General features: G+C 38.3%; 1 protein-coding gene and 1 non-coding gene across 6 annotated transcripts; both read right to left on the minus strand.

Moving 5' to 3' along the window:
• Positions 1–1,366: 1,366 nt before the first annotated feature.
• On the minus strand, positions 1,367–17,967 carry C6H3orf33 (chromosome 6 C3orf33 homolog). 5 transcript variants are annotated; one of them, XM_057739637.1, is made up of 5 exons: positions 17,831–17,967; positions 15,774–15,888; positions 8,141–8,288; positions 4,380–4,540; positions 1,367–2,179 (listed from the first exon to the last, which is right to left on the minus strand). In XM_057739637.1, the coding sequence occupies exons 2-5, from the start codon at positions 15,816–15,818 to the stop codon at positions 1,778–1,780; spliced, it is 756 nt and encodes a 251-aa protein (XP_057595620.1). In that variant the 5' UTR covers positions 15,819–15,888; positions 17,831–17,967; the 3' UTR covers positions 1,367–1,777. The 5 variants fall into 5 exon arrangements, with proteins under 5 accessions (XP_057595620.1, XP_057595618.1, XP_057595617.1 ...); XM_057739635.1 differs by having other exon boundaries at positions 15,774–15,833; positions 17,831–17,962; XM_057739634.1 differs by having other exon boundaries at positions 15,774–15,833; positions 17,804–17,961.
• LOC130856214 (small nucleolar RNA SNORA70) lies at positions 12,524–12,655 on the minus strand. The gene has a single exon (XR_009054506.1). It is a non-coding gene; the product is annotated as a small nucleolar RNA SNORA70 (small nucleolar RNA).
• Positions 17,968–21,974: the final 4,007 nt, after the last annotated feature.

The following is a 21,974-nucleotide window of genomic DNA, read 5'->3' on the forward strand; positions in this document are numbered from 1 at the left end:
TGGTGAGCGGGGGCTACTCTTCGTTGTGGTGGTTGTTGCGCACGGGCTTTCTCTAGTTGCACCACCCACTTTTTGATTCTTATGGGCAGCCTTGGAACAGTCACGGCACCTGGAAGTCGACTTGTCTGCCATCTTGGACTCATCTGGTTCTAATCAGTTTATGTCATGTCCTTGGGCTATGTCATACTTTCAAAGGTTGTGCCCTGCCCTCTTCCCTCCTGTTTCACCTGGACTTTGGTCAAAAATTCAGCCTAAAAGGACTTTTCCACTTTTTCAGATGGCCATGTTATAACCATCTCCAAAGACAAAGACCTAGCCTCTCTGCAATTATCTAGTTTACCTTGCCCTTGGACCATCAAACAAACTGGTCTAATCAGGGCTCCCTACTATCTCTTCAAGGGAAAGATTAGACCAGGCAATCTAATCCCCATAAAGACTTGCAGCAGCACCACCTTCATACAGTTTAACTGGGAAGACAATAGTAGTGCACTGGCTGAGCTGGCAGAGGTCATCAGAACTAATTATAGTGATAACTGTGATGATATCTGACATCACTTGGAGGCAAGCTGGGAAAACAAAAAAAAGGCTCAAGAGTTGCCACAAAACTAGTTTAACATTTTTGTAAATAAAAATAAAACATCCCCTTATAACAAAACAAAAGCTATTGAGACATTAGACTCAGGGAATAAAAACTACCACATAACTTCCTATCCTACCCCAAAGATGATGAAATAAAATCACATACACAAAAAGAATCTTTGGAAAATTTAAGACCTCACTAAAAATTAATATTGCTTAATTAGAAAATGTTGAGAAATCTACTTTGCTATGTTTTAACCAGGTGTCAGGTAGCAACAGTAAACTTCTCATTTTGTATTATTGATTCTTATAGGAGTCAACTATTCAGACCAGATGATACCTCTGACTTTGGTCAGTATACAACCCATTAAGAAAAACTTCTGGAGACATTGTGGGTGGATTATTGCTGGTGTTGTGAAAGAAGCTTATACTGTCTGAATGATTTTAACAGCAAGTATGTGTGTATGTCACATCCTCAAACCAACTCAAACCGGTTTTAAAAATAAAGACATTTACTATCTGGCATAATGAGAAATTGGGAGGCAAGAAAGTTCAAGCCCTTAGGGGCTCGGCAATGTCAGAAGGCATCCCTATTCTTTCTGTCCTCTGTGCTGCCCCCCCGGCACATTCATGATTTTGTCCTCAGGATTATCCCCGTCATCTAACAACAGGTAGAAATAAGCCACTCTTTACTACTAGAAATGGTCTAAGTGACCTTCTCTTGTAGCTCTGCCCCAAATTCACAAGCAGTTAGAAAGCAGTGGAGAGAAAAGAGCAGCCTCAGATATGATGCATAAAGAGTTCCTTTATTATAAGTAATCAAAGTTGATAAAACTGGAAAAATAAATATTATTTTTAAACAAAAGTTAAATGTGGCTGAACAAAATGACTAAAATAACACAATGGCCAATACTTAAACTCTCTCTTTATATACTATCATCACATGCACACCTCCTTCAACCTAATAACTTTTTACAGAGTGTTTCATTTTTCCTAAAAGCATATTACATTAATCACAATTATTTAAAGTATTCTGGTATTACATGCAGAAGAATCATCTCTTACATATTTAAATACCATTAGAATGCAACTTCGACCATTTGGGGAAATTTCCCATTTCAACTCAATGAAAAATATCAATTATATTTACACATTTTATTCTTTTTGGAGCAGGTCACCTCCAGACTCTTGGCATATTTCACCCTTTTCTTCGAAAGTGTATGCGACTCATAAGTTCTCTGAACTTCAGTATTAAGGAGTAGTTATTCATGTTCTCTTTCCATGTTTCATAAGTCCTTCTAAATTTGTCATAATAGCTTTCTTTTTTCAAGTTGAAATCTGATTCATTTTTTTTAAAATAACTGTCTTTTTTCCATATTTCTCTCCAGGAGCCTTTGAATTTTTCCAAATAACTTTCTTTTTCAGATTCTTCCTTCCATATTCCTTCTCCTTTTTTTAAGGCTGTTAATTCAGCTTTAAGTAAGTTTCTGTGAATTCTCCAATAGATTTTAGAATCATAATTTAGCCCTTTAACAAGAACAGTTTTGCCAAGGCCTCTTCTCAAAATTTCTTCATTCAGATTCACACTAAAATACCTACCCTTGAGTAAAAAAATAACACAAACCAATTATTTAATAAAATTACTATTATAGCCACTATACCTTATTTACTTTAAAATCAGTCATTCCGCAACTTGAGTCCTTCAGGGAAAAGTCAAAAATATAAATGCAAAGGGGTCCTTAAGAGGTTAAAACAGCTAATGCTAAATCTAAGGATTTCATTACTAGAAGAGACAATTGACTCTTTTCATAACATACAGTTCTCCACAGGCTCACTGGTATCCTAACCCAAAAACATGTAGAGGCAAAAAAGTATGAAAAGGGTTTTTTTAGGGTTTTTTGGTGTTGTTTGGAGGAGGAATGGAGCACATGCCTGATAGGTAAAATGACAGGAGCCGCAGCAAAAAAAAACTAAAGAAAACTAATGAAACTAAAAAGTAGACAAATGTAAAATGAACTGAATCACCACTAAACTCTTAAATTAGGTTCAGAATTCCAGTGTGTATGAAGGCACTGGCATGTAAATATCTTTATAAAAGATGTCCCATAAAATAATGAACATAAAAACAGTCCTGCCCTAGAATCTTCATCCTTCAGGACTTCATTCACACCTCACTGCCTAATGAAACCAGATAAATGGGATTTTTTTTCTCACTAATTTACAGAGTAAAGGAGATCCTGCTTATTAACCATTTCTACAATGCTTGTGGGATTTTAACCTAACAAGATTAATTTTAACAACATGTTAGTAATTTTACAGCTTCATGAGACAAGTAATTCACAAATTTTTTTAATGTGAAAACTAAAGGTTTAAATATTAAGAAACATTTTCTAAGACTATCTGAAGGAATAAAGTAACCTTTTGATCCTTTAAATGCAGTAACTTTTGGTACATGATGATAAGCAGATGAGCTGAACTAACATCAGAATAATTAAAATTCAACCTCACACTAGAGTAAAGTTCAACAGGAGAAGTAAATTACCAAAATATGCATAAAGTATAGTTTGGTCACCTTCTAGGAAATAGCATAAGGTAAAGACAGATAAGGCGAAGTGTGGGCTCAGGAGCCAGGAAGAGCTGGGCTTGAATACTGGTTCTTCCACTTGGTTACCCAGAGTCCCATCTGTAAATGGGAATAAAATGATTCCATAGGGGGGTTTTGAGGATAAATAATATATACTCCTCAACTGAAAAAAATGTTAATATTTTTGTAAGGCCTTTGGGATCTTTTATATAGTTTTGTATTATCAACTTAGTGTAAGATGCTTCAACCAATCAGTGTTGGATAATTCTTATTATGAAAGAACTGAATATGATCTGGACATACAAAAATTAATGGATTTCATTAGGTATTCTATTAATAGTTCAAAAAGCTTTTAATAATTAAAATGGTTATAATTCTAATCACTTTGAAGTGAGGTTATTTTTTTCTTCAGATTATTCTTGTTTGTTATATAATAAGAAATTTTAAAAATAAGAAAAATTACCCTTAACCCTGTTATAACAGCATTTCAGCTATTTCATTTTTCCATGTTCTTTTTTCCATAATTTTCCACCAAAAGAAATTTGGAGGAAGGCACATCAAAGGACTCAGGACAATGACAGGGCGGCAGCAGTGAGGCTCTGTGTCATCCCCAGTTACAGAATGGCTACAGCCTGTCACAAAGGCAAGGAAACTCCGAGGCACTGTCTTTAGGTAACTGACTACTGATCATGAATAGTATTTAAATATGCTCAATTTAAATATGCCCGGTAGCATCAAATATGCTCAGTGCTTTTACATATGTTACGACATGCCTATCTACAAGGTATTGACCAGAAAGGGCAATATTTACCTTCAGAAAACACCCTTGCTCTTTGCATTTCCAGTTGACAAGTCACACTCAACAAGTGGTTTTATGATAACAAGTGTGATATGATATACTTGCCCATAAATAAATGTATAAGATATCCCTTAAATTAGCAATGTCCAGAGTTATTAACAATTTGAAGTTTTTTTACTGTTTAATTTTCTATTTTTTCTCTAATAAACATAGAGATAATTTTTTCTATAATAAACAAATTTTATGCCAAAATTTATATATGAAACATCTGGTTCTCTATACATAATCACTATGAGTAGTAGTTTAAAAAGACAAAAAAATTCAGTCTCATTATATATTCAAGATTCTAATTAATGATGTGTTTATGTATAAATAATAAGAATAAAATATTGCTAGTTATTTCTTCACACTACTTACCCTATTCACCAAAAGGTAGCAAAAGAGTGCTGAATTCTCCTTTCCAAGAAGTTGGAACCATAGCACTTGGGAAGGTTTTAGCTCTTTTTGTAACCACACCTTCCCAGTTTCAGTGAGTTCTACTCCAGCCAACTTAACCAGCAAAACACCACACGGCTCTTCTAAAAAGGTTAGGTAGAAAAGAGTTTAGCTTTAATACCACGTTGCAAAAGCAAATTCCAAAGTCATTTGGGCTCCAAAAAGCAACTGGATATATTATGTTTATTTATAAATACCCAGACTCTCTAGATGTAGATCCATTCGTTTCTATAGTCAACTTGTCTTTTAAAACAATACAAGTATGTAACAGATGGAATAATTTAAAAAACTCATTTCAGTAAGCTCCAGAACAGGATGTGGGTTTTAATCAATTTAGCTTTTTTAAAAAAATCTGCCGGATTTATTTCTATGTACACATACATAAAATGATACAAGATATATAGTTCAATAATACAGTCTCCTACTACCAATAGGATTGTATAAACTGCATTTTCACTTAATGTACTGAGGCTGTTTTCCCATCTCTATAAATATTGATCAATATCAACATTATTTTTTTATACATTTTACAAAACTGACTTCCAGACAGGATTTTATCACTTTATATTCCAAGTAACATAGTGTTAAGATTTGTTGGGGCAAACTCTTGATAAAATGTTAACCAACTAAACTTTAATAACAGGATTTTATTTTTTTGCCCAAACAGTTGAAGTTTTTTTGAAAAAGGAGATGTTACTTTTAATGCTTATGATTTCTGATTTTAGCTTTGTGTGAATCCCTCTATCTTGCCAGCGCTTCAACAAATCTTTTATGCACATATTTGAAAAAAAAGCCTAATTCATACTGGATGGGATGACACAGATGATGCCAAAGGTTATAAGGGGACAGCAACATGGGCTCCAGTGGAGGAGCCCAACAGCACTCTGTGAAAAGGGCAGGACTTGGATTTTGCAGAATGAACAGAGAGGCAGGGGGAGGATGTGGGAGTGCGCATGTCAAGTAAGGGAAAGACCATGGGTACCTGGAAAAAACTGCAGACATAAGATGAATAGTGAAGCATACCATCACTAAGGAGTTTGTTATACTTCTGTTCCATCTGATGGGTAGGAAATTTCATGACTAAATATCCTTAAAGTCTTTATAAAGATAGTACACGACAGAAAAACAACTGATTTATACCCTCAATTAATAAATTATAAGTGGATTCATGATGATGGATGATTTCATGAGACAGGAGTATCACATATGTCAAAAAGATTATTTTTTACCAACAGGGATAGGAGAAGCTCCGAGTAATGTCCTTACTAGACTGCAGGTTTTGTGACTACCATCCATTGCTGGCCACTATGTACTGAGACTAGCAAAAGCACAGGCATTCAGTAAACATCTATTGAAGAAATGAAGTGTTCTAACAGTTTCACTTCATAAAAATTTTCAGCTCTGTGTGTTTACCTCTTCATTATATACACCGAAGATAAGATCATGAAAGGAAGGGATACCACAGAATAGTCATGAGGAAGGTGTCTTGGATATATTATAATTCTCTTGTTCGATGGTGAAGGAAACCACAGACCAGAACTAGAAACAGAACACAAGCTCCCCACACCAAAACAAGTTCTACACCACACAGACTCTACTCTGATGTAGTTATCTAAGCCAAACCTTTTTGGTTAGAATGGCCTTAATTTGGGGGGACTGAATCTTAGCCCTCCTTACAATAAAATCAAAAGTCCATCTCTATCCTATAGGCCAGGTAGTAAAAATAGTGAAAAGAACATAAGGAGCTTTCAATTAATAGCTATTTTTAAATGAATAAGACTTTGCTCTAACATCTTATTATATCATTCAAAATAGTGCTTGGAAAGAATTTCTAGTTCTATAACCATTTTATAGGTAAATAGGTTTAACTAATGTAAATGCAAAATGATCTCTTTAACATGAATAATTTATGTTAGTTACAAAAAGTGTTAACATTATCACTACATTTGTACTGGTTAACAACGGTTGGTTTAATTTCATCAACTGTTAGGCAGATGGCTGTATACATGGCCTTTAACCTCTACAGAAAATATTAAAATAAGTGGGAGAGAAAAGTAAGGTTCCTTTCAGTTCTAAAACTTTGGTTATTTGTACCAGGTTGATAAACATTATTATTTGATGTGAAACCCATTAATAATAATGTGTGTGTGTGGCAATTAGAGTGCTGTGTCACTGTAAGATTTCTGGGACAGATTCCCACTAAATACCATCCCTGGAGTTGTATGATGTACAGCCTGGACGATCACAAGTGATGGCCTTACTGTCTAAGCACTAAAGAATCATCACTGCTTCAGACTGGAGAGATTTAAATTACTATAGCATTAATACAACAACTGAGAAGGTAGAGGACTTACGAAGTATAAACCATGATTAGAGCTGAAATGGCCAACAAATAAACACCCCAGGTAATCTTTCTTTAGGGAACAACAGTCATTCAAATTGAGTAAGTTCTGTTTGATTTGTTAAAAAAAAAATCAATCATGTCAGGAATGTTTGGGGAAAAAACTCTTATTCCTTTACAGCCCTATCTCACTGAATTGAGTGATATTCATTCATCTGAGGGTGAAGAAATAAGAACCCCTTTCTTCAAAACATTAAAATAATATTAAGGAGATCTTTAAATACAACTCAATTAATTCATTTGTCAAATTCTGCCAAGTCTCTGTTGGCTAACAATTATTTTTCTAGGGACTGTGAATAATGAGATAGATAAGAAAAGTTCCCTGCCCACCAGGGGCTCACAGTTTAATAGAAGGATATAAACCTAGATACATAATTACAGGAAAATGTGTTTCAGTACTGTAATTGCAGTGTGTATAAATTGCTTGGGGCATAGGTAAGAAAGAAGCTAATTCTGCTTGGGAGTTAAGGAGAGCTGACATTTGAGCTAGATCCTAAAGAATCCACAGGAGCCAAGGCACTCTGGGCAAAGAACTGTGCCCAGAGCAGCAGAACACATGGAAGCAGCAGGCAGGTCTGTGTGGCTGAAGTCTTTGCCATGAAGCAGGGAGAAATGGGAATTGTAGCAGCAAAGATCTGGCCTCTGGAGCTCTCCAACCTCCTTTGTTGCTTCTTGTCTCCTTCTTCCCTATGCCCCAGCCACACGAGCCTTCATGTGGCTTACTAAAATAGCCAAGCTCATTCCCAGCCAGCCTTCTCCCATTCTTCGGGTCTCTGACTAAACAGCAACTCCTCAGGGAGGCCTTCTCTGACCACAACACACATAGGTTCTCCCATCACACAACCTCCAATAATTCCCATCCTATACCCTGATCTGTTTCTTCATAGCTCTTAGGACAATTTTTCATTGTTTGCTGCCCATCTTCCACCTGGGCTGTAAGCTCCAAGGGGTAGAGTGGTTTTGTTTGTTTTAGTAAGCACATAAAGGACCTAGCACAGGACCTAGAACATAACATGTGCTCAATATTTGTGGAATAAATGCTTGAATGGCTGAATAGACTGAGTGGCTGAATGAAAAAAGGAGGGAAGGAAGAAAAGAAATCTGGAGCCAAATTAAATACTGCAGTTCCTTCTATGTAAGTCAAGAGTTTGGAGTTTCTCTCGTAGAAAATGGAGAGTTACTAAAAATTAAAATGACTTTATTTTTGCTACTTTTAAAATAACTTCTAATAAAGGAACATTAAAATAGTTAATTAGTGTTTTTATTTTTGCACCTTACTTACTTCTCCATGAAGATATAATAGGTAAAGTAATGGGAATATGTTCAATCTCTAAACCATTCTCGGTTATTTGACGTAGTCGTCCTCGTAGTTTAACATTCCTTCTTATAAATTCTACTGGAATATCTGAAGAACTTGTGAATTTTGATGTCTGTTAATTTACAAGGAGAAATATATATAACATTTTATTACTATTTTCATGTTAAAATTAAGCATGTCAAATTCTCCAAACATTTTAAAGACATAATCATTGAAAAATTTTAATTTGGTTCCTAATTTTATATTAAAATTTTACTAAGATTTAACAGAAAGTGTTTTTAGGAACATTACTTAGAAATCTTAAGTCAAAAAAAAAAAGAAATCTTTAGTCATTATTTTACTATTTCCAGCTACCATACAGAGAACATTAAACAGACTAACTTCTAAAAGCTTACATCCTCAAAATATGACACAATTCATCACAAAGCAGTGAGTCTAAACCTGGCACCACACAAATCTGGCTAAACAGTCCTATCCTATCCTGTAGGTGTACCATCTATTCATGCAGGTACTGCTGGGAGAACCTAACCAAAACCAAGGCAAGTTAAACTAGACTACTAATCAACAGGGTTTTTTACTTATTTTTTACCTCATAAGAGAAAAAGTCCCCTCCAAAAAGGCCAACATTCGGAATTTATTTAAATACTTAATGCTTTGGAGTCAGTCAACATTTTATACCTGTGTCTTCCACATTATCAACACTATAGAGACGAGCTTAATTCATGATTACGGCTGGGTGAGAGCCTCATAAAGGCAGAGGATAAATTAGTACCCAGTTTCCTAAGCAGTAAAGTTGGTGTAAACATTAAAAAAAAATTTTCCAAACAAGAAAAATATTGTAGCAGACAAATCCAGAATGTGGAACATTAATAATGGGATAAATGACTTGGTTACTCTAACTAATCAATGGCTTAAGGGGAAAAAAATGGGGGTGGGGGTACAGACTGTTATCAAATAAATGAAACATAAGAGATATAACAAATAAACACAACATATAGACCATTTGAATCCTGATTTGAACAGATCATCTATTAAAAAAAGACACCACTGAGACAATCAAGGAACTCTTACTATGGCCTGGGTATTAGATGATGCTAAGGGGTTATTAATTATGTTATATGTGATAATATTCTAGGACAGACAGACACTGAGTCTCTTGATGAGGCACAACAGGAAGTAGGATGCACGGTCACCTTCTTGTTCACACTAAATCTACCAAGGAAACACAAATCCAGACTGTGGGACATTCTCTAAGACAGCTGGCTCAGGCTCTGCAAAAATGGCAGTGTCATGAGAGACAAAAATTAAAAATAAAGTGGGAACAAAAATCTAGATTAAAGGAGACTAAAGAGATGACAACTAAATACAATGCATGATCCTGGACTGAACCTTAGACTGGGGGGAAAACAGCTACAAAGGATATTTTCAGAAGATAAATATGAATATGAACTGGATTTTAGAAATTACTGCAAAAATGTTAAATTTATTGGCTGTGATATTAATGTGACCATGTAGGAAAATATTCCTGCTCTTAGGAGGTACACTATGAAGTCTTTATGGGACAAGTTTCATCGTGTCTGAAACTTGCTTTCAAATGGTTTCACTGAAGGAAAGAGAGAAAGCACAACCGTGGCAAAATGTTAACAACTGGTGAATATAGATAAAAAGTAGGTGACTGCTTTTTCTGGAGAAAGCACTGTGAGGAAAAAGATTCTGGATGCATGTATTGTCAGCATTCATTCAAGAATGTGGAATATGCAGAATGTAAACAAAAGAGAAGAGAAATCCCAAATCAAACCATGAAAACTTTGGGTGAGTCACCTGACAGAAGTTGTTTATGAAAAGTTTATGGGAAAGACAGAGAAATGTGGGCTAAACATCCACATAGCTGGCTCCCAGTATGGTTCTGTGACATCGCTAGGGTAGCACTGACGCGTTAATGTCAACGGGAGGGGCACTCTAGGAGTAAGCCCAGCCACGGGGCTCGGACCCGGATCCTTTCCTGTTTAATATGATCACCAGTGACTTGAATGCAAGCATAAGGATCAAACATCAGCAGGTCTGATGCTTAGAAGGATATGAATATTAAAAGTCAGAGGCAGTATTTTAAAAATCCTGACACAGAATGATTGGCTAAAATGTTAAAAGTCTGCCCCTGTACTCCCCCAAACTAAAGAAGGATAAAAGAGAATAAAGTAGCATATATGAAAAAGATGTAGAAGTTTTAGTTAATTGCGAACTCAAAATGAGTGGAAGTGTGACAAGGCTACCAAAAAGTGCACACCCCCTCTCCCCTTTGTGCACCCCCACCCCCCACTACCCCCTGCAAAGTTCAACCCAAAGCAACATTATTAGGAGCAGGATCCAGAAAAGGAGAGGTGACAGAGAGAATACTCTAGAGCAGGCTCTAAGTAGAATCTATCGTGCTGTTCTGGGTGTTACATTTCACAAAAGACTTCAACAAACTGGAACAAAGACAGAAGAGGAGAAAAAAGATGCTAAGGAGCCTGGAAACTACATCGCATGAGAAAACCAAGAGTACTCTGCACAAGGAAGCCAAGACTTAGGAGTAGAGAGGGACATTAAAGATATCTACAATTACTAAAAGTCCATCCTTTAAATTCTGAGGTGTTTTCATTAAAGGATATATATAAAAGGGCATGAGTGTGCCTTGATGCTTGGAGTTTTGAAAGTTATTAAGGAGCGAGGGGAGGAAACGAAAATACATAGAACCCAATGTTCTACTTTCAAAGAGCTCACAGTCTACGTAAAGAACCTCTAAAGGCAGATCCCACTGCATCTACCCCATGATGGGAGAGATCCAATAATCCCTCGACAGCCAAAAGTTCAGTGCAGCGTTTCTGTGACACAGAAGGCACTATCTGGAAGAGGAACAGACAATATGCACAAAACTAGACTAGACTGTAGAGCAACACATGAATAGGTTTAATGCAAAGTGTAAGCGCTAAAGGGTCAAAATGGAAAGGATAGGAACCCCTGAGGAAGACACCCTCAACAAGACGAATCCTGAGCTCGTGATAAACACAACCTGCTCTCTGGAACAGGCAGAAAGATGATTCCACTAACAAGGATGCTATGCCCAGGCTTCAGACAGTGAAAGGCATGTCCTAAAGGCAAACAGACAAAAGCTGGAAGCATCACAGTGAAGAGAAAATAATAAGGGTTTTTAATTCAGGAAGATGTCATATGAAATCCAGTTCTGCCATGTACTAGCTGGACAATCTTGTGAAAATTATTTCTTTGACCATCCATCTCCTCATCTATAAAAATTAGGCTTAAGAATACCTCTATCACAGGATTAACTATTAAATGAAATTATGTATATAAAGTGCTTGGCACTGTACCGAACTGATTAATCTTTTTTATTTTTAAATACGAAATTTAGAATTGTCAATCAGTAATTAAAAGAATATGAGAAACAGATAAACTCTCAGAGGGAAGAAGGAGAAAAGACCAGCAATCTAAAAAGAAAGCTGAAGAGCAATTATCAAGGCTCTCTGTGGCAAGCTATTAATGCAACATCCGTTCCCAAGCCCCTTCTCCCTTGCCAACATGCTCTGTATGGGGCGGAAAAGCTAAATGGCCACCTGCCTAGCCTCCTTTCCCCAGCTAGACATGGCCATGTGACAACAGGATATAAGCAAAAGTCCACAGAGGGATTCTGAGAAAGTTTTTGGTTTTTGCATAAAAGGAAAAGATGTGGCTAGCACCTTCCTTCCTTTTTCCTCTCCTCCTGCCTTGCATATGGATATGATATCTGGAGCTGTAGCAGCCATTCTGTGCCATGAGGAAAGGCAAGGAAAATCAGACAGACCTAAATTCCATATTATTGAGCCAGGGAAGCAATGCTAGCAGCCTCTAACCTCCAAACTTCTTGTGAGGTGAGAAAAATAATTTTTTTTTTTTTTGACAGAAAAGGAGGATTTATTCATGGGCACAAGTAAGGAGGGGACAGCGCCAAGGCTCTCACGAGTGCAGGGCCCGCCATTTGTCCAGGTGGCCATGATTAGGGATGAATTTGACCCCACAGGCATCCGGGATGAACTGCTTTTCTGCCACCATATTTTCAAATTCATCTGTGTTAAACTCAGTAAATCCCCACTTCTTGGAGATGTGGATCTTCTGGCGGCCAGGGAACTTGAATTTGGCCCTGTGGAGGGCCTCAATCACATGTTCCTTGTTCTGCAGCTTGATGCGGATGGACATTATGACTTGGACAATGTGAACCCTGGCCACTGTGCCCTGGGGCTTTCCAAAGGCACCATGCATACCTGTCTGGAGCCTAGATTGGGGACAGCATGCCATTCATTAATGTCCCTGGAAAAGGGCTGTCTCCAAGGTCCCTTAGGGCAACCTGTACAGGCAACAGGCTGCATACACTACCGAGGACACTGCTGTTCGCAGCCATTGCACACTGGGCCCGAAAAATAAACTTTTTAATTGGTTAAGCCACTGTTGATTGGGGTTTCTCTTATTTGTAGCTAAATCTCTCCAACTGTTCTATAACAGAGTTTTTTATCCCTTAACGTTCCAATGCTCTTTTACTCTTCCTTAGTTTGATCTTCTCATCACTATTACCAAAAACCACAACATTTAAGAAAAAAGACATCAAAACTTAAGTCTAAAATAAATAACCTCGTAACAATTAGAATGAAAAGAACTAAATGGAATTTCAAAAATTCCATTCTAAAAGAATATATATATATTCATATATATATGAATGACTGACAAAATCATAGAGGTGTTATAAGAAAGAGCCCATTAAATATAAGGTTAAAAATGAGTTCAAGCCCCCTGCCCCTCAAAAGACAGCCACTTCAATAAATGGTGCTGGGACAACTACATGCAAAAGAATGAAACTGGACTACACTCTCATATCATGCACAAAAATAAATTCAAGATGGATTAAAGACCTAAAAGTAAGACCTGAAACCATAAAACTTCTAGAATAAAACATAGGCAGTACGCTCTTTGCCATCAGTCTTAGCAGTATTTTTTTGGCTGTGCCTCCTCAGGCAAAGGAAACAAAAGTGAAAATAAACAAATGGGACATCAAACTAAAAAGTTTTTGCACAGTGAAGGAAACAAAACAAACAGGCAGCCTACTGAATAGGAAAATATATTTACAAATGATACATCCAATAAGGGGTTAATATCCAAAATATACAAAGAATTTATACAATTCAGCATCAAAAAAACAAACAGGGGCTTCCCTGGTGGCGCAGTGGTTAAGAATCCACCTGCCAATGCAGGGAACACGGGTTTAATCCCTGGTCTGGGAAGATCCCACATGCTGCGGAGCAACTAAGCCTGTGTTTCACAACTACTGAGACTGCATGCTACAACTACTGAAGCCCATGTGCCTAGAGCCCATGCTCCACAACAAGAGAAGCCCCCACTTGCCACAACTAGAGAAAGCCTGCTCACAACAACAAAGACCCAATGCAGCCAAAATAAAATAAAATAAAATATAAAAATCTTTAAAAAAAAAAGCTGATTAAAGTATGGGTGGAAGACCTGAAGATACATTTCTCCAAAGAAGGCATACAGATGGCCAACAGCCACATGAAAACATGCTCGACATCACTAATTATCAGGGAAATGCAAATCAAAACCACAATGAGAGACCACCTCACACTTATCAGAATGGCTATTATCAAAAAGACAACAAATAACAAGTGTTGGCAAGGATGTGGAGAAAAGGCAACCCTGTGCACTGTTGGCAGAAATGTAAACTGGTACAGCCACTATGGAAAACAGCATGGAATTCCCTCAAAAAATTAAAAATACAACTACCATATTATTCAGCAATTCCACTTCTCAGTATTTGTCTAAAGAAAACAAAAACACTAATTTGAAAAGATATATGTACCCCTATGTTCACTGTAGCATCATTTACAGTAGCCAAAATATGGAAGCAATCTAAGTGCCCGTCGATAGATGAATGGATATAGAAGACGTGGTATGTGTGTGTGTATGTATATATATATATATACACACATATATATATGTATACATACACACACACACACACACACACACAATGGAATATTACTCAGCCATAAAGAAAGAATGGAATCTTGCCATTTGCAACGACATGGATGGACCTAGAGGGTATTAGGCTAAATGAAATAAGTCAGACAGAGACAGACAAATACTGTATGATTTCACTTATATACGGAATCTAAAAAACCAATGAGCAAACATAACAAAACCGAAACACAGTCATAGATACAGAGAGCAAACAGGTGGTTGCCAGAGGGAAGGGAGGTGGGGGAAGGAAAGAAATAGTGGGGGAGATAAGAGGTACAAACTTCTAGTTACAAAATAAACAAGTCACAGGTATGAAGTGTACAGCATGAGGAATATAGTCAGTAATTATGCAATATCTTTGTATGGTGACGGATGATAACTAGACTTGTGATCATTTTGAAATAAACAGAAATATCGAATCACTATCTTATGGAACAGGAAGTAACATAGTGTTGTAGGTCAATTTTACTTCAAAAACAAAGAAACTCATAGAAAAAGAAGTCAGATTTGTAGTTTGAGAGGTGGGGGTGGGGGAAGAGGGAACCGGGAAGGTACAAACTTCTAGTTATAAGATAAATAAGTACTAGGGATATGATGTACAACATGACTAACATAATTAACACTGATGTATGTTATATATGAAAGTGGCTAAGAGTTCTCATCACAAGAAAAAAACATCTTTTTTCTATTTCTTTAATTTTGTGTCTATGTGAGATGATGGATATTTACTAAACTTATTGTGGTAATCATTTCATGATGTATGTAAGTCATATCATTATGCTGTACACAAACTTACACAGTGCTGTATGTAAATTATATCTCATTTTAAAAATATGAGTGCAAGTACTAAAACAAAAAGAAGGGAAAAAAGATAAAAGTTCTGAAGTTGGTGTCTGAGTGAAAAGGCAACAGTTGGAAAAGATGTAGTATGGTAAAGTACTGGGGTGTAATCAATAATAATACAAAACAATATAGAGATAAGTGTAGGAAATAAATACATACAGAAGCAGTATATCCATCCCAGTCATAACATGACACTGCAATTACATCGTAGGACAACAATCAGGTATATTAAAAAATGCTTTAAATCTTGAATTATCAAGATTAATATCTGTTATTAAGATATTATTGAAAGGACAAAAAAATACACTAGATGAAGGCATAAATTATTTAGTTCTAAAGGGACAAAATTCAATTGCGATTTAAATCTAAAACCACTATAGAAAACCCTATTGAGATATTCTACAACATCTGAAATGCAAATTTAGTGATTATACCATTCTAGCAAACTAGATCCTTTTCAGATTCCCTTTTAGGTATGAAGAAAAGTGATTATGGAAATATAGGCTGTGCAATTACTTTCCATAAAATCCTGTGGCTGTGTTACCAACATCTTAAAATATGTTCATTGTTCTAAAATACTACTGAAAAGCTTCTAATATGAGTAACAAAATGATATACTGCTTGAGATTAAAACCATCTGAAGTGAGAAAAATTAACTGTCTATTGCTTATCATAATGTCTTTTTCATTTTTTAACTTACCAGTCGAACACTTCTTAGAAGTAACATTACTCCAGCTACGGCCATTATGGTGCTGAGGTTCTTCAGAAAGAGATTTAATGATTAATTCTAATTATTACTCACAATAGTTAAAGCACTAATTAGAAGACAGAAAAAAAAATTCTCCCTATACCTAACTGTCCAAATAAGGCATATCCTTCAATTAAAGGCCCATTTCTTCCAAAAAAACTAACTGCCCACCCTCCCATTAATATTCCCCTTTTTCTCCCAAACAATCTGGCATACATAGTAATTATATACATAATATTGTACTGTTCTCTGTTGATTTTATTGCTTTAACCACGAGTTCCTTGAATACATGAATCAGCCTAACACTTCCTGTGTAAGCCCCACAGGAACTCCACAACCCTGAGTCTGCAGATGGAACTTTATTTTTTATTTATTCATTTTTGCAGGTGGAATTTAAGTATTTGGTAGAAAACCTTAAAATATGGCACTTGAGGGGAATTCCCCTGTGGTCCAGTGGTTAGGACTTGGTGCTTTCACTGCTGGCCAGGTTTGATCCCTGGTTGGGGAACTAAGATCCCATGAGCTGCAAGATGTGGCCAAAAAGAAAAAAGAAAAAAATATAGCACTTGGGAAATACATGTGGCAAACAGTTGAGAAAAACTTAGTGATGTTTTTAAAGTGCTTCATTTAAACTGAAATAGACCTAAAGGAGTTTAATTAACAAGGATCTTGCAACTCCCTCACCTCCAGTGGTAATCTAACATGATTTCCTTCAATAAATACAACTAAGCATATAAGAGACTGAAGCTGAAAACATACACACGGATACATTCTGTGATTGGATTATTTGGACTAAAATATCCATGTGTTAACTTAAACACTATCCTCTCCCAATCCTGATAAGGTTATTTTTTAATTTGAAATAACACATGCATCTCTTCCTTGCTTAACTGGAAGAACCAAGGCCTTGTCAATTAACATATATGTGTGTATATATATTTATATAATTCATTAATGCTACAAATATTTATCTAGCACTTACTAACTGGTAGGCACTACTCGAAGGACTGAGCTGCACTGGAGAGTGAAAACAGACATGGTCCTGGCTCTTGTGCTGCTTGGCTGCAAAGTATTTGCAAAACTAATGATCCTACTCAACTTTTCAGTAGAATTCAACAAAGTTAACTTTCCATCTGAAAACAGTCTCTTCACCAGGTTTCTAGGACACCTTGTTTTCCTGATTTTCCTCCTCCTCCCTGTCTGTTCCTTTCTAGTCTTTGCTGACCTCCTTTTCACTCCCCAAATTCTAAACGTTAGAGAGGTCCCCAGGTCTCAGTTCTAGGGCTTCTTCAGGAACTTTTCTGACTCGCTCCAAGACGTCATCCGAGCTTTAAATACTATTTAAGGTTTATGCAGCCCATTCCCAAAGTTATATGTCCAGTTCTGATCTCCCTTCAATACGTGACTCTTATCTCCAGTTGCCTAGAACATCTACAGCTACGTTTAGAAGTCTAATGACCATCTTCAAGTTCACACATCTCCATTTATAAATCTCGTAGTCATCTTCAAGTTCACATGTGCAAAAAGCTCTCTAGATTTCCGCAACAAATCATTTATCCCAACTCCTCCGTATCTGCAATGTCCAACACCATTTACGAAGCAGGCAGCCCCCCTTGACTCCTCTCTTTGTTAGAAAGAATCACCACGATCCTCTCTCGCCTAGTAGTCCAAGATGCAACCCCCCCGCCCCCGCCCCCGCCCCTTGTTCAAATTCCAGCGGCCTCTCGCTTCATTCCTCCTTTCTCCGCAGGCCTGCTGGAGTTAGGCGCCCTGCTCTGATCTCTGCCCCGCCCTCCCCAGTTGCTCCAGCGGCTCCGCTGGTGCCCCGTGCCCCCCGCGGCCTCGCACACGCAGCCCTGACCCCGCGGCCCTCGAGCCTCTCCCCCGAGCCCTCCACGCCTCCCCGGTCCGGCGGGTCCTCTGCCCGGGCCTCCCCAGGACGCATCTCCCTCAGCTCGCGCCGCGGGGCCCGCACCCGCCACCTTGCCCGGCCGGCGGGGCTGCGGTACCCGGACGAGACGCAGGTGGTCATCTGCCCATCGGGAGATCCGCGCCACCACGTTGGGCGCCGCTCGGTCCGGGTCCGGCGGCGGTGTGGCGGGGACCGCGGGCCTCCCCGCCATGTTCCTGCCTCCCGCGAGCCCGCGCCGCCTCTCCCACCGGGCGACAGGGGGCGCTGCTCTCCGCCGGCGGGCGTGCGGACGGCGGGATCCGCGCTCCTCCGGCTAGAGGGGGCGCGGTCCGCGCGGACCTCTTCCCCGCAGCCTGGGAGTGGCCGGGGGCAGGCCTCCCAACCCGTTATGGGACGTCTTCACAGTGAGCCCAGCATTTATGCAGGGTGTTCCCACAGCGCGGGAGATCTCTGTCGTTTGGGGACGCGAGCTGCAGATTCCTGGCCATGCTGATGGGAGCTGATCACTTTCAACTCGCTTAACTCAGAGCCGTGTGGGTAGCATGTGCCACACAAGAAAGAAAATTGAAGTACATCATTCCTTCCACCTGCTCCCAAATATAACAAGATGTGTATTTCTTATATTTGAATTGTTTTCAAGTTGTCACAGTTGCTTCCTAAGCCAAATATCAGATACTCTAAATCTTTGAACTGTTAATTGATTAAAATGTAGGGCGCTGACATATTCCAAAAATCAATACAGGATATTAACTAAACTTGTAATCATTTTGCAGTGTATGCATATACCAAGTCATTATGGTGTGCACCTAAAACTAAGAAATTTAATGTCAGTTATATATCCATTTAAAAAATCAATAGTTAGTATATTAGTTAGTATATTTTAAAACAAAAATGTCACAGCACAGTGCAACTTATCTTTGTGTAAAAAAAAAATGTGTGTCTGAACCATGAAAAGCTGTGCAAGAAACCTGTAACAGGCATTGCCCCTGGGTGGAGGGATTGGGGGTAGGAAAGGGAGGAAGATTTCACTATCTGCCAGCTCTAACAGAACATTTGGCAATGACGGAAATGTTCTGTATCTGCACTGTCCAGTTTTCTAGGTAATAGTCACAGGTGGTTATTGTGTGCTTGAGATGCAGCTAGAGCAACTGAGGAACTGAATTTTTAATTTTGTTAATTTTAATTAATTTAAATGGTCACAACTGGCTAGTGGCTACCATATTGGACATTTTTATTTATTTTTTTTTACCTTATGCATATATTACCTTTAAAAGTCAAAACAGAGTATGTATTTCCAGTAACACATATTATAAGGATTGCCTTCAAGGGATGTACTGTCTGAGTACTGTAGCCAATGGAAAGTAAATACAATAGCTAACACTTAGATCTTGCTTACTCTGTGCCAGGCACTGTCCTAAATACTTTTCAAACTCCTTTCATCTTCATAGCAATTTTATTAGGTAGGCACTATTATTAATCTCAGTTTTAAAGAGGAAGTACTTACAGAGTGATTAAGCCAGTAGCCAAGGTCACCCAGTCAAGAAGTGGTGAGCTAGGATGTAGTGCTGGGATTCAACTCAGCCAGTTTGCTCAGTCTGTGCACTTAAGCACAACACTGACTCTCACAAAGGCAATCAGCTAAATCACAAAAATCCCTATAAATTTCCAGTGAAGATACAACCCAAATGATATTGGGGAAAAAAAAAAACATGCACTACAACCAAAATCTTTAATCACTATTTCAAATTTAAAAAAGTTCTGTATATTAATAGATTTTTAATAGCGTTAGTTGATAAATGAAAAAATAGCATTATGGGCAATTATGTGCCTATTTCTACTTCCTTTGCTTTTCCAATGTCCTATATCTCTTATTGCCTTTCTGCTCCCATTCTCAGTGTCCTAGTTGAAGATATCTAGTCCGTTCTCCTTACTTTTCATCCCAAACTCTTTTTTCCTATACCCCAGATATCAGCCACTGGGGTGTCTCTAAGCTCTCCCGATTTCTCAAAATGTCCTTCTCAATAATATTTCAGCATCGTCCCACTAATTATTGATGTGAGAAGTATAGTGCCTGCCCCAGGATTTCTGCATATTAACCAGAAATTTAACATTCACCCGTCCCATGCATTGTTATAGACTGAATGTTTGTGTCTCCCCAAAATTCTTTATTGAAATTCTAACCCTCAATGCAATGGTATTAGGAAATGAGGACTCTGGGAGGTAATTAGGCATAGATAAGGTCATGAGAGTAGAGCTCTTATTATGGGATTAATGTTTTTATAAAGAAGAGGAAGAAAGACCAGACAGAGCTCCCTGCCATGAGAGCACACAGGGAAGGTGGCAATCTGCAAACCAGGAAGAGGGCTTTCATCAGGAATCAAATCTGACAGCCTCCACAATTGTAAGAAATAAATGTCTGCTGATTAAGTCACCCCGTTTTTGTTACTGTCATAGTGGCCTGAGATAACTGAAGCACCTCTGTGCCTCGGGATCAAGAGGGGAGCTCATGAATTCCTTGCTCCCTAAACTATCACCCTCCTCACCACCCTCTTCAGGACTGTCAGGAGTGATCAAGGCTGTCATCCTGTGACCTCCTGGTCACTCTCCCTTATTCCCTGAAGACTCTAGCATCTAACTTAAAGTCTTTCTCTTCATCTCAATTCCTGTCATTATTCTGATCTCTCAGGTGGCTGACTGTCTCATGCCCAGTGACTTTTTCCTCTATCCCACGTCAGCCGTCCACTCCGGTGGTTTCACCTTGGATCTTGTCTTCACCAAAAATTACCACATCCGCAATCACAGCCCTAACACCCCACTTTTCCCCCACAGCCTCCTGTTCTTCTGGTTAACTTGTGAAAATACTTCTTATGGCAATAATTCTTTGAGCTCAGTAAGATGACCAATCCACGGAATCACCATGTCCTATTCATCAGCCCCCTCTAGTCTTCAGTTCCCATTTTATCCAGCTTAGACTCTATGATTTAGCATTATAATCACTTCCTTGAAAACAGGTTCAACTCCAATCCCCCTCTGCCTCCTTTGCACTCATCTGGCAAAACCCCAACACTGGATTACACCCAACCTTCACCAAACACCTGGAGTTCAGTATAGGGAGATGGTCAGGTTTTTTTTCAAGAGGAGCTGCAAATCTAAATGTTTATATGAAATCATCCTATGTTGAAATTAAAATTAAGTGTTGGCAACACACTGTGCTGAGTATAGGATATGTCTTGAGACAGAGACTACAGACCTTCAGTTTATCACCTCTGCTTTAATGGCTTTCCATTATCCTTCAAGTAATGTCAGAACTGCTTGGGATCACATACAAGGTGCTGCATAATCAAGGCCCTGCCTATCTTTTCCTTCTTATGCCCTACTTCACTCACTATGCCTCAAGCACACTCAGCTCCCTGACCTTCTGTCTTCACATACACCAAGTTCATCCCTGCCTTAGAGCTTTTGCAGTTACCGCTCCTTCTGCCTAGAATGCCCTGATCCCACTTCCCTTTTCCCCTACCTGCCCCATCACCACCACCAAGCTGGCTCCTTATCTTTCAGGTCTCAGTTTAAATATCATATTCACAAAGAGGTCTTTTCTAAACACTATCTCAACTACGTCCAAACCATACACAACATAAAATTTAATGTGTAGTTTGATGGACTGATAGACAGACTTTCCTTTTTATTTTCTTCCTTCCCCACTAGCCTACAGGTCAGGGACTATGTTTCTTTACTGGTCTGGATCTCTGACTGAGTAGCACTGAGCGTATATCCTGATACACAGAAGAATCTTAAGTATTAGCTGAAAGACAGAACCTCTACAATTCTCTACACAGCAAAATCTCTACCTCTCTTTCCTTTACCTCTATTTTGTCCTTATCCTCTCTCCTTCCATTCCCTTCCATTCTCTTTCAGACCAATTCAGTCCTACAGTCATTAGGGAGTGCAGAACTAGTAACTTGAAGAATTAAAGACAACCAGTAAAAGTAAATACACAGGCAAATATAAGATAGTGTACAAATGTACTTTTGTTTCTAATTCTTTCCTTCTTCTGTATAATTTAAAAGACAACTGGATAAAGCAACAATCAAAACTGCACTGAGGGACTTCCCTGGTGGTCTAGTGGTAAAGAATCTGCCTTCCAATGCAGGCAATGCAGGCTCCATCCCTGATGGAGGAACTAAGATCCCACATGCCACAAGACAACTAAGCCTGCATGCCACAACTAGTGAGCTCGCATG

Source organism: Hippopotamus amphibius, chromosome 6 (genome assembly GCF_030028045.1).
Source record: "Hippopotamus amphibius kiboko isolate mHipAmp2 chromosome 6, mHipAmp2.hap2, whole genome shotgun sequence".
NCBI lineage: Eukaryota > Metazoa > Chordata > Mammalia > Artiodactyla > Hippopotamidae > Hippopotamus > Hippopotamus amphibius.

Coding starts and splice junctions, on each gene's coding strand:
- C6H3orf33 (XM_057739634.1), bottom strand. CDS start 17,944: ATGGCGGGGAGGCCCGCGGTCCCCGCCACACCGCCGCCGGACCCGGAC. Junction 15,834..17,803: donor AGCCCCGCCGGCCGGGCAAG/GTGGCGGGTGCG, acceptor CTCTTTCTGAAG/AACCTCAGCACCATAATGGC. Junction 8,289..15,773: donor TTCTAAGAAGTGTTCGACTG/GTAAGTTAAAAA, acceptor GTAAATTAACAG/ACATCAAAATTCACAAGTTC.